The 13413-nt window shown below is 39.5% G+C and overlaps 1 protein-coding gene across 1 annotated transcript; it reads right to left on the bottom strand.

The window, feature by feature from the left end:
* Window positions 1–1092: 1092 nt before the first annotated feature.
* pithd1 (PITH (C-terminal proteasome-interacting domain of thioredoxin-like) domain containing 1) lies at window positions 1093–9713 on the bottom strand. The gene is made up of 6 exons (XM_080862439.1): window positions 9370–9713; window positions 7545–7588; window positions 5346–5423; window positions 5010–5114; window positions 3087–3195; window positions 1093–1563 (listed from the first exon to the last, which is right to left on the bottom strand). Exons 1-6 carry the CDS (start codon window positions 9559–9561, stop codon window positions 1462–1464), a joined length of 630 nt encoding a protein of 209 aa, XP_080718565.1. The 5' UTR covers window positions 9562–9713; the 3' UTR covers window positions 1093–1461.
* Between the last annotated feature and the right edge of the window lie 3700 nt (window positions 9714–13413).

The following is a 13413-nucleotide window of genomic DNA, read 5'->3' as shown; positions in this document are numbered from 1 at the left end:
CCCTTTTATCTTCAGAGTTGCCTTAATTCTTCATGGAAAGCATTCCCATGAGATTTATTGGCTGCATATCAATGATATGAATCTCTGTTTCACCACATCCCAAAGGTGCTTTATTTGATTGAGATCTGGTGACTATGTAGGCTGTTTGAGTACAGTGAACTCATTGTGATGCTTCAACGACCAGTTTGAGATGATTTGAGCTTTGTGACATGGAGCATTTTCCTTCTGGAAGAATTTCCTTCTCAGAATTTAAAAAAAATCCTGTATGTAAATTGCTTTTTAAAAAATGTATATATTTAATTTGCTTCTATTATAGTTTACACATGTAGAGGTTAGTTTATATCATATCGCAAGAACTGTTTATGTGCCACTTTTTTCCTTGTTGACCTAAAATGAGCTCATCGGAGCATTTTAAAAATAAGGTGGGTTTTTTTTTTACAAAAAGGCCATTCATACCGAGCTCACACATTCCTGTAAATGACTCCCACAGAGTGACTGAAGACTCAATTTATTTTTACTAGCAGACTATTACTAAGAGTGCCATGATGTATTTGCAGGAGGGGAAGAGTGTATAGGTCATTGTTAATGGTATAATAGGAATAAGTATTCACTGAAAAGCTCTGGGAAATTGCAAAATGGATGTGACACATTTATTATAGAGCTGTGAAAGAAAAAGAGAAACTTGAATACTGACTGCAGCTTTATTTCCTTCCTGATTTCATAAACTTCCTTTCACTCAAACAAGCACTGTGATATTATTGTAGAGACAAACGGAAGAGAAAGAAATGTATTAGGTAAGAAAAGGCTCTGAAACACTGGTGAAACATGCCTGCGGTGACAAAAGGATCCACTAGATGGCACAAAATATCTTCCACTTGATAAAGAACAAGTTGCTGGCTTCACAAAAGTCTTTAAAATTATTTAAGCAACTCCAATAACTAAATTGAACTACTAAAAATACTAAATTGGTATTTGTATGTTTATTATGCATGTTAGTTAATAGGTTTTAAACCTGAAAGCCTTTTTGTGTGAGGCTAGTTTTTCAACCAAGGTGTAAACTTGGCAATCAGGACTTTAATAAAATACAAAAAACAACTTTGTTTGGTTTAATTTTCAGGTTTTAATGTTTTATTTCTGAGTTCCTGTAATGTTATTATAGAGGTGATTATCTTTCAATTGAACTGAGAAGAGCAGACTTTGAGTTTGAAATGTTTCATGCATTTATTATTCAGGTGCTTGTCAACATTAAGCCTTTATTGCCATAGAAATCAGACATACATCTTAGCACTTCCAGATGCACATAAGCTCCACTGGTCTTCAGACATCGGTGCTCAGTCCCGGTCGATCTCGACCACCCTGCCAGTACGCAGCGTTAAACTCATCTTTGACTTTGTGACGGTCAGAATGATGTCACTACAACCCTTAACAGCCTCCTCCTCTTCTCCCCGTCTCTCTGAGCTCTCAGGAAATGAAGTTGGTTTGCGGGATGATGCTCTCCACTTTGTGATCTGCAGGATTTGCTGTGGCCTCGTAGTTACAGATGGTCACTTCATGTCTGTGAGCCTTAAGAGGGGCAAACAGGAAGAAACAATTCACACACTGTGTTAAAACTGTAGATTTTGTGTTAAAAAGAAAAAAAGACTTCTTCAAAGTCTTTATTTTGCTTTTAGCAGTGACTTGAACAAGACTGTCACAGATACAAATGCTGGGATTTGTAGAGGGTGACAACAAAACAGTACATAAAAAGAAAAAATAATAACCATTACCCATGCATTTTAAGGAACAACACAATAAAGTGGCCAAAAAGCAAAGAGCTTTAAATACTTCATGAAGTGCCTGCAAATGTTTCTCTGCCATCATCTCTCCAGTCACATGTAAATGCTTTCAGCTGGAGTAACGTCTGCAAAACATGCTGATAAATTAATCTTTAACTAATTTTCAGTGATTTCCATTCGATAGTTAAATGTTTAGATCTTCAGTGATGATCAGGAAGCTAAAGACACCTTTAATCTTAATCAAAATCATCTAAAATAAATAAAAATTTAAAAAAAGAAGAAAAAACAAACAAACAAAAAACCTGATGGTGCCACAGCCGAACTGATCTTTAACTTTAAGCGTGCTTTGTAACTCCTTTGATGCACACATAATGCTGTCTACCAAATAATGCATCGAGGCAACAAATATTTAGGAATAATACAAAGGACAGAAATGACTGTTTTGTTTTGATAATATGAAATGTGTTTAAAGTGCTATCACAGGACCACGCGAAGTGACTGACACACAGAGACTCTGTAACGTCAGAAAGATGGCAAAGTACTCGGGAATGAATCTGCTGCCCTGAGGATAAGTGACAAAAAAAAAAAAAACAAATCTTGTTTGAGTGTACTAATGATGTGAAGCAAACGGCCAAATCAATCATGGAAATGCCAGAATAAAACTGATGCTTGTATCCTGTTTCCAAGACGCATAGGTTACAACCTAGCTGTACCCGTCTGTTTATTAGGTGCACCCACCTTAATTTAATGTAATCTAATGTAATTGTCCTGCAAAGGTTCCTCCTTAGGAAAGTGTAAACATGATTATCCTGCAGGTTGTGGTTGCTGTAGATTAGTCACACAGAGGTTACCAACATTTAGTCCTCATTAAAGCTGGAACTGCGAAGCTCTCAGAGGACCTTCAGGGAAAAGGTTGAAATGCAGACAACACCCTGAAGGAAGATTCTGCCTCAGTGGATTTTAGAGAACCAGCCTCACTGAGACAGTTCGAGAAATAAACATCATGTAGTGGAAGTTTGGGTTTAACACAGGTGGGGAAATCCCCCCCAAAAACAAACAAAAAAAACCAACAGAATGGTTCCCCTACATCAGAATCTTCTTATAGTCACTGATAACAGTGGTTCAAAATTATGACTGAACCAGTGAAACATGGGCAAAAAAAACCAAACAAAAACAAAACTAAAGCACAGTCGTGACAAATAAACATGCTGAAATGATCCCTTATAGCACATCAGTTGATTAGAAAAGAGAAACACAGGAAGCAGCTCATCAACACTGCTTTTCTTTATTGTTGTTGGAGTTGAGACTAACCTCTGAATACTCTCCTCTGAGGCCGATGTAGTACACCCGGGTGCTCTCTGCTCCAAAGTTCTTCGAGATGTGGATGGAGAGGTGCTGAACGTTGGAAAAACGAGCGATTCTAGACACGCAGAGAGAACGAGAGAGCCTTTAGTTAAAGACAAAGACAGCAGAAATGCAAATGTACTCCAGGAAAGCCATCATGTGGTCTCAGTGTGAGAACTATATGTAATATTATACAAGTCTATGAAAAGAAACTGGCAGAGTGGTGGAAACTTAAAGGATGATGGGATGAAGTAAGCGTGTTCATGACATTTATAATGAGCGCGTTAATGCTGCAAAAGAACACAGACAAGCGAAAGAAATGTCTCCTCTCATCTTTTAAACACTTCTTTGACCAGATTAAGTTTCACAACAAGCATCAGTCATTTTGGCTCGAACATAACGAAAGCCGTTAGACTGTCAGAGCTATAACTTGGAGTTTCAGAGAGGAAGGAAAGACCAAACCAAAATAAAACAACCACAACTTTCATAGTCTTTGAAAAATGTAACTACTTTTATTTAAATTTCAATTAAACAGGCCACCTCCCAACTGGTGTTTTTTTAACTGAACTTCACCTTCTATTTCTACTCTTAATTAAGTAGTTTTAAGAGGCTGGGGTGAATGTTTTCGTGCCCACACCTAACCAGAGTGAAAATGAAAGAAATCTGTGAGTGGGTAAAAGAAAAAGAATAGAAAGTGTATTAGCACGCGAGCTTGTTTCTTCCACTTAAACAAACATGTTCTGCCATCCGTTCATCAATATTTTGGATTATTATCTCAAATTCTCAAGTTATTTTCTCAGTTGTTTGAGTCAGTAAGTTGAAATTTTGAGATATTATCTCAAAATTTTGACTTACTGAAGGCAGAAAAGGCTTTTTTCAACAGCTGAAACAAGTTTTCATACATGACCGGCAATGATTGTGTGTTGAACCCAAGCAGAGCCTTCAGAGAGCTTTCCAGACTTTTCCAGCATGTTGGAGCTGTTTACTGTCACTAGGGGGCAGTGTCATGAACAAATGAGCCTGTGGGTTACTCTCGCTTGTGCTGTTGTTGATCGTTCAGCCAACTTAAGTCAGAATATACAAATATATAAATAACAGTGGTGTCCAAATTCAGGGGCTGCATCCTTCGAAGGACCCGGCCTCCGTTCAAGGATGCAGCCCCTGAATTTGGACACAGCCACTGTCTTTGAAATGAAGTAAAACAGTGTTAAAAAGGAAACGTGTCCACTGCAGCCACCATCTGTCTCTCTACTGCTGCTTTCTTAAAATCTTTACTGTTTTTTTTTCCTCCCCATCCATTCTTGCCATGATAAACAACCAATCAGCATTCAACCTCAACACCCCAGCCGGGCGTGTGAGGATCATTAATTAAGGATGTCCTACACGCTAAACCGTCACTCTGCATAGCCACCTCAAACAGACCAACTCAGTACTGCGAATTCGGCCCAACAACGTAGGAGGTTCATCTGCATACTGTAGTTCCCTGAACCTCGGCTGAAAACACACCAACACACACAATTTCTACATTATGTAGAGACGCAGGCAGTCTGTTACGCGTGGCGTGAGAACACACCGGAAAACTTGCTTTTCATGAATCCACAGAAAAGTGAGAATAATGTGATGATGATTTGTCAACTTGGACGAAAATGTCTGTTTAACACGTGCACTGCAGTGAGCGATTTACACATCAAGCGTCTTCTGCGTGGGCGTTTTCTTCCTGCAGCTATTAAACTGGATGCTTAATGTAGCAGTGAGTGTGATGAGTTTTATAGCTCTTCCACAGAAAGATTAACATCCATCTTTCTGGAGTGCAGGAGCATTTTTATGTGTTTTTGTTTCTTTTGTTTTACTGGGTATTACTCTGTCATTTACTGGCGTTCATGCTCTCACTTTGTTGGGTACTCCAGCTCAGCGGCAGGATCTCTGTTGAGTCTGAAAGCTTGTTCGGGTTCTCTGCCGGTGTCGTCAAAGGACATCTGAGGGATGTTCTTGTAGCTGAAAAGCCCCCAAAAAAAACCCAAAAACCCCAAAAGTCCAACAATTTAGCCATAAGACATCACCATCAAGCCAACTTACAACAAATCAACTAAAATGTTAATGTTTTCCTTTCTTAAATAGAAAAAGTATCATGTCTAAGTTGGAAAACGATGACCAAACCATGTAGATGCACCGCCTCCAGTTTCCATCTACATTTTCCTGCAATAACTCACAGAGACAGGCACTCACAGTCGTATCTCAGCTGGATGAGAGCTATCATTTTCTCCGGAGATGATGATGCCTTTTAGCTTCACACTGCCGGTAAAACTGAAAGAGATGACACACGGTTACTTTGGTGCAGACGCACGCTGAGACGCTGAGGCAGGAGCTGTCATGATAAACAAATGCAGAGCTGGGAAAACAAAGAAATGAAATTAGAACCAGCTTTGGTTTAAAATTACAAGAGTCAGGGCTAAAATTTATATATAACTGATGAAAGGGGACCTTTGCTGCTCCATATTTTTAATTCAGGGGATCCACTGGAGCTGGACCTGTATTCACAAAGTAGATCCTGGTGAAGTTAATACTGAGAAGTTTTCTAAGAATCCCTCTAATAGTTGGGCATTAAATCTGGCAAAGATAAAAGATAATGACAAATTGTTTTACCTCTTACATGAACTCCCAAGATAAATACTGACAGAAGTGTTGAAGAGGACTCGAAGAGGCTGAAGAGGCTCTTAAGCAAAGAGAAAATGTGTAGTGCTGCTGAAAAGCCACTCCAAGTGAGAAGGCAGAATTTGTAGTTCACATAATTACAATAATTCATTAGAGGATTCTGAATGGCTGATTGTTGACTGATTTCAATTGCTGATATTTTCAGCCCAAGTTAGAAGATTCTTATGTTTGTGAATACAGGCACTGACTAAATGACTGATACAGCCCATCTTTATCTAACTGACCACTTTCAGGAAGCCTGCTGAGGGGCACCTGAGAACCGTGCTGCCTGAAGATGAACACATTAATGAAACTCCGAGCTTCTGCTCGCCCCATGACTAAAAGTGAATCCCTTTAAGAATCAAGGATGTCAAAACATTTAACTGTTTATCCATTACTTAATTACTTTGGTCCTTATCCAGTGGGATAGTGGGGTCTTTAGAGGGCTGATTCTGGCCCACGGGCCTCATGTCCTTTGAACCATTTGTCATGTCTCACATCTGCAACACGTGCGTTAGTATGCTACAGACTTCTGATGTGCAAACAGAAACTCTGACATACGGCTGGGCGATATGACCCAAAATTCATATCTCGATATTTATTTAGCTGGATGGCGATATAGGATATATATCTCGATATTTTTTAAAGCCATAAAGTAAGAACAGAGTTCTTAATCAAAGCTGTATCCCAGATGTCACACAGGCACTTTTATTAACATACAGCATAGATGTACATGAAAAAAATTACTCAAAAATAAATTATGAGCATTTATTAAAAATAATGCTCCATAAATAAAAGAAAACAATGTTGTTTTTGTGCATAACAAAAAGCTCACAATTGTGCAGTCAAAATGTAAACTAAAAGACGATGAGCATAACAAAGACAGATTTCACAGCTGCTCTGTTCCCAAGTTCTACTGCGTGACTCACAGCCTGGAGTTTGAAATCCGCTTCGTAAACATGTCGCTGAGCAGGTGCCATTTGTGGTCCTTATACACACACACACACACACACACACACACACACACACAATACGGTAATATTACGTTAAGGCACAGTACGTATTACTCCGCGAGGCTCCAGACTACGGTAGCCGTAATGCTCCGACAATCCATTAAGCGGTGCAGCTCCGTAGCTTACCAAAGTCGTACTAAAACATTTTTTGACAGATTGCTGAGCGCCGTGTACCACATAAAATCGGTTCGCGGTCAGTAAGCACAGCCGGAATTTATACATAAGGCGCGCTATCAACTTTCGAGAAAATGAAAATCATTGCATGGCGTTAGCGTGGTTAGCTCGTTAGCGCGGTTAGCTCGTTAACACCGTCCAGCCCCACGCACTGGACGATCAGCGGTAACTCGTTAACAGAGATTTGCCCCGTTGATGCAGTTATGGCGTTAACGTCACGCTGACAGCACTATAATAGTAATTTCCAAATATTTTCTTTTTACTTTTCTTTTTAAAAGTATAATACGGAGCCCGGCAAGGGACATGGGAGAAAAAAATTACGATGAACTTTTGCGAGATCTCGCAAAACTAACTCGGGATCTAGCAAAAGTCAGTCTTAATTTTTTTTTCCCCATGTCCCTTACGGGGCTCCGTAGTATAAAAAGTATCTGCCCACAGATTTTATACACTAAATCACTTTGAGACGCATACAGTGTTTTTTGTGTCATACAGAAATAGAAGAACATGCAGGCATGATGATGATGATGATTATCATTTTGGGACTTACGGTATGTTGAACAGCAGCTCTTCATCTGCGTCGCTGTCCACAAACTACAAGCAGAAAAACAAGGCGTTATGGTTACAGAAAACAGAGGCAGCCGCAGATGTTTGCGTTTGATATGACGTCACCAGTTCTAATTAAGAGCTTCACTAAAATTAAAGCGGACACAACAATGTCTCATACTGAAACTGTGCTCAGGTGAAAAAAAAAAAAAAGCAGACAGCTGCGTGGGAAATCATAAACAACAATATTCACAAAGCTGATCCCTCCTCAGCTGTCCCGAGGCTTCTTGTGAAGCTCACAGAGTCAAATGTGGCTTATTTTAAAAATATTTTATAAATGACATATGAAAATATTACATATCTGAAGTCAACAACAGTGTTTTTGGATCTGTAAGACTGTGTGGGAGGTTTCATTAAAGTCCCTGTTGAGAAATTCTAAGACTTCAAGGTGTTTTCCATTTAAATGTGACTCATTTTGTGATTGTTTCAGAAAACAATTTTTTTTTTTTTTTTTAAATCACCTTTCATGATTTTTAAAATGTCCTTTTTAAAAAAAAAAACAAAAAACAAAACAAAAAACCTCCAAATACGATCAGTTAACTGTGGTGGAAAATATACATTTTCCCCCCACATTTATTCTCGACTTCTTAAAAGACTGAAAACATTGAAATCTCTCAGCTCCAGATTTGGGTCCTTGACTGTTGACTTGACAGGTCAATTTGGGTCCAGTTTTGGTGATTTTTTTTTTCTGCTGCTCTCTGCAGTAATTTCATGCCTGACTTTGGTCATTTATGGTTATTTTGCACTTTTGTGATCCTGTCACGCATCTCTGTGGTCATATTGTATCTTGCTTTGATTGTTTGAGGCCATTTAAGTAAATTCGTGGTTATTTCGAGTGTCTTTTTGGTAATTTCTTGTGTCTCTGTGCAGGTGCTTTGAGTCTTGTTTCTGACTTTTGTGCTCACTTTACCGATCACTGATTGTTTTACGTCTCAGTTTGGTTGCTTTACCCATTACTTTGATTATTTTTGGACACTTTATGCACCTGACTGTGGTCATTTTGTGGTAACCATTTTCTCTCTGTTTTTAAAGGTATTTCTGTGGTCAAGTTTCACTCTTTGGTCATTTTATAAATACCTGTGATTGCTTTGAACCTCTATTCAGTTCTTTTGTTTTTACTTTGGATATTTTGAAGTCACTATGCATCAGATTTTGCTTATAATGGTCATAATGTTATTCTGTCCTACTTTAAGGCAACTTGGAGCTTCTTTTTGTGGTTGTTCTTTGCATTTCAATTTTTTTGCTCGGGGGTCACATTATATGTCTCTGTGGTCATTTGACATTCTTCTGTGGGGTTTTTTTGAGTTTATGCGAGTCTTCTGTGATCATATAATGGTTTTATGTGCCAATTTTATGCTTTATTTGTGGATAATTTGTGTACCTCTTTGGTCATTTTATGTCTTTGTTGTTTAATTCTAACCATTTTTGAGGCGCTCTCTCTCTTTAAGGCAATTCTGTGGTCGTTTTCTCTTATTGTGATCACTTTGTGGTAATGTTTTTTCTCTCTTTATAACCATTTTGTTTCTATCAGTGTCTTTTGCGCGTGTTTGCTGCCCTGCTCCTGGTGCACCCATTTACAAACCAATCTAAAATCAATACTTTACCTTCATAGATCAATATCTGGTAAAGTTATAGGACTTGAAGTCAAGCTGCTGACTCCATGACCAGGCTGAACCTGCACCTCAAAGCTCGGTAAAGTTTAGTTTGGATATTGCGCAGCTCCGCAGCGTGCGCTCTACCTGGACACCTGCCCGGGGGAGAGGCGTTACCTTGTTCCGGTCGTTCCGCTGGTCCCACGGTTTGAACACCAGCTTGCCGTCTCCGTCCCGGCTCTCGTTGAGACACTGCAGCTTCTCCAGGTCGATCTTCTGATACAGTCCATACTCCAGGCCCCTCTCCGCGGGCTCATGCTCACCCTCACACCCGCATCCGTGCCCGTGACCATGACCGTGTCCGGACATCGTGGCCGGTTTCGTTAATCACTCCAGGTAGAAATAAAACGTAGCGTTCGCGCTGGAGCGTTTTTATAAAGTGAAATGAGCTCAGCAAGTTTCACTTGGAAGCGTGTAGTGACGTCTGCGTCAAGTTACGTGAAGTCACGAGGTAAGTTCCGGTGCAAGAATTTAAAAATAAAACTTCAAAGGTTTGCGTCAATTCGAAACGTGGTTTAGTATTATTTATCACTCAGTGAAAAAAACCCCTTAAAACCTGAAAAAATCTCTTAAGTACTTTTTTTTTTTTTACACCTCTACATCTCCTTTAACTTTTTTCAAACTCACTGATTAGCTCATGTGCACCTTGGTCGTGTGATTGAAATCACCTGTCTCACATTGATTACCATTAAAAATTGTTTTTTTATTCGTTTTTTTTTTTTTTTTGACTGATCCTTCTCATTCTAAGCAGTAACTTTGTCTTTCTGTAAATTTGAAATAAGGTCTAACCTTTTTTTCTTTCCAGAATGAGCTGTCTGTACGTGTCTTTTCCACAGTTCATTATTACTGCAGTGATTCCAACATCCAAAAAACTAAAAAAAAACTTTTTGCACTGAATTATTTCAGATTCCTTTCGTGCATTCAGACCAAATTCCCTTTCTGAACTGTTAAATTACTAATAATCATGTGGAAACACATCAAATTAAGCAGCTGATACTTAAAAGACTGAGAAGTTTTAAAAATGGCTAATTTTAAAATTAAAATGCGGTGAACAGAATAATAGCCTTTGGAATTTAATTCAAATGCTTCATTTGTGCTTCAGATACTGTGCATTGTACATTTTGTAGGTGAGAAGATATCTAATGTGTTGCATGTATTGTGGCCCAGTAATAAAGATCCTTAAAAGTAAAATAAGATAAGATAAGATAGAACTTTATTAATCCCTCGGGTGGGTTCCTCTGGGAAATTCGATTTCCAAAAAAGCACAGCACCGACAGAAGTTACAGAGTTACAGAATATTATATATATATACACACACACACACACACACACACACACACATATATAATACAGAGACAATATAAATAAAATATACGAAGGGGATAAATAGAATAAATAGGAATAAAAAATAAAAATACAAGTGAATTGCACATTTCAAGTATTGAGGTCTATTGCACTGTTGACTATTTACAAAAGTATTGCACAAAAGGTATTGCACAGTGAGGTGAAGAGGCACTACAGCTTAGTTGTTCCCCCCTCCTTTGTCCTCCTGTTTCCTCTCCCTCTCCCCTCCAGAGAGGAGTTAAACAGTCTGATGGCGTGTGGGACAAAGGAGTTTTTAAGTCTGTTAGTTCTTGTCTTGGGGAGAAGCAACCTGTCACTGAACAGACTCTTCTGGTTGTTAATGGCCGTGTGCAGAGGATGCCTGGCATTGTCCATAATGTCCATCAGTTTCTTTAATGTCCTTTTCTCTGCCACTGTCACCAGAGTGTCCAGCTTCATGCCGACCACAGAGCTAGCCCTCCTGATCAGTTTCTCCAGCCTGGATGAGTCCTTCTTTGCTGTGCTGCTCCCCCAGCACACCACAGCATAGAAAAGTACTCCAGCAACCACCGACTGGTAAAACATCCTCAGGAGCTTCCTGCAGATGTTAAAAGACCTCAGCCTCCTGAGGAAGTACAGTCGGCTTTGGGCTTTTTTTTATACAGGTGCTCTGTGTTGCATGACCAGTCCAGTTTATTGTCCACCCACAGCCCGAGGTACTTGTACTTGTTGACCACCTCCACCTCCTCCCCCTCTATCTGAACCGGCAGTGGACCTGCTCTAGACCTCCCGAAGTCCACAACCAGTTCCTTAGTCTTTGAGGTGTTGAGTTGCAGGTGGTTTGTATGACTCCATCCGACAAAGTTCCTCACCAGACTTCTGTACTCCTCTTCCTGATCATCCCAGATACACCCCATGATGGCTGTGTCGTCTGCAAACTTCTGAATGTGGCATAATTCAGAGTTGTAGCAGAAGTCAGAGGTGTACAGGGTGAAGAGAAGAGGGGACAGCACAGTTCCCTGTGGTGCTCCTGTGCTGCTGACCACTGTGTCAGACGTGATGTCCTTCAGCCTGACGTACTGTGGTCTGTCGGTGAGGTAGTCGGAGATCCAAGCGACCAGGCAGGGGTCCACCTCCATCCTGTTCAGTTTTTCCTGAAGCATACAGGGCCGGATGGTATTAAAGGCACTGGAAAAGTCAAGAAACAGGATCCTGACCGTGCCTTTTCCCCCATCCAGGTGTGAGTGGGCTCTGTGTAGGAGGTACAGGATGGCATCCTCCACTCCGACACCCGCCTTGTATGATTATGTAAATGATTATTTAATTGAACTTGTAGATTATCAGCATGGTGATGTGAATCTGGAGCCTTTGATTTTGACTGTTATAAAAGAAAGGGTTAGTCTTAGTTTGAAGAAAAGAAATGGTTGGTATATTCAGTTAGTTCAGCTTTCCAACGCAAACAGAGCTTTTTCAATGGAACTTATGAGTTTTCAAGACACTTTATTTTGAAAAGAAAAAGATCCCCACAGGAAATTGTCATCTGCTACAACGTAGCCACTTTACGACGCGAAGAGGAAAACACAAGCGATGTGCTATCAGATTGGCTCACGAGTCTTACCACCAAACGCCGGCAGTGTCGCAAACTGTTTACAAGTGTCACATAAAAATAAAAGCGACATGAGCATAAAGCAAAATGTACAAAAACCTGGATTTAATGATGTCCTCATATCAAAAACACGTTCATTACAAGGAATCTGGAAAAGTTATGTGTAAAAGAAAGTGACTATTATACAGGTTAAAAACAAAAATAAAGGAGGCTCCTGCTTCAGTTTTTTTAATAGCTGTTAAAAAAAACGTTTCTGTCTCTCATTCATTTAATCACGTTGAGCCCTGTAAAACGCTCAGCGATTGCTGAACTACTAAAAGTGATGCTGGCCGTTAAGAATAATAACCGTAGAAAAAAATATACAGATATTATTATGTTAATAATATAAGGTAGTTTTGGTAAGATGGATCACTTCTATAAACCTCCTGCACTGCAGACTTTCTGAGTGACAAAGAGACCCACACAAACAGCTTCAGGGAAAAAAGTCAATTTTAATAAAAATGACCATATAACATTTATTAAAATCTAATAAAATTACAATTTGTAATCTACTTCCATTCAGGCCCATGTTGTGGGGTGCCAGGTCCCAGTGTTGAAAATAAATACATTTCATCATCATCATCATCATCATGGACTGCAGCTGCAGACAACTTATGGTTCTCTTTCCAAATCTCCCCTCACTCAATCAGTTTGTCACAGTGAAGCAGATAAAAACAGGGAAGCACACATTCGACAGCAGGGAAACATGAATTGAAGCCACAGGAGGGTTAAAGTAAGTCTACGACGCCGCACGCTCTGCTGTGCTTTCATCTTAGCCAAACACATTTTTTTTTAAATGCACCAGGCAAAACATGATTAAAGTCCCCCACCATCCAGCTGATGTCTCGGGTGTCGGGACGTCCACGGTGCATGCGATTAAGAGACAAAACAAGAGTAAAAGTGTAAAAGTTTCCCACTGTAGTGTATCATTTGGTCATAGGGGAAACAACAGCTGACTGTTTTTAAAATAAGAGCCCTTTTTCTGTCCCTTACAAGGAAAAGATTCGCACTTTGGGAAATATGCTCATTACTAGTTTGATTAGAAGACAGATAAAACTATCATCTTTCATATGATAAATATGAACCGCTTGGCTTGGCACAAAGACAGGAAACAAGGGAGAAAAACAAACGTTTAAGTTCATTGTTTAACAAATGTAATCTCTTTAATTGTTATGAAAAGAGAAAATCAAGCA

Source organism: Rhamphochromis sp. 'chilingali' (assembly GCF_963969265.1).
Source record: "Rhamphochromis sp. 'chilingali' genome assembly, chromosome: 17".
Classification (NCBI taxonomy): domain Eukaryota; kingdom Metazoa; phylum Chordata; class Actinopteri; order Cichliformes; family Cichlidae; genus Rhamphochromis; species Rhamphochromis sp. 'chilingali'.
The sequence above is the reverse complement of the archived record's forward strand: the minus strand, read 5'-3'. Positions and strand labels throughout refer to the sequence as shown.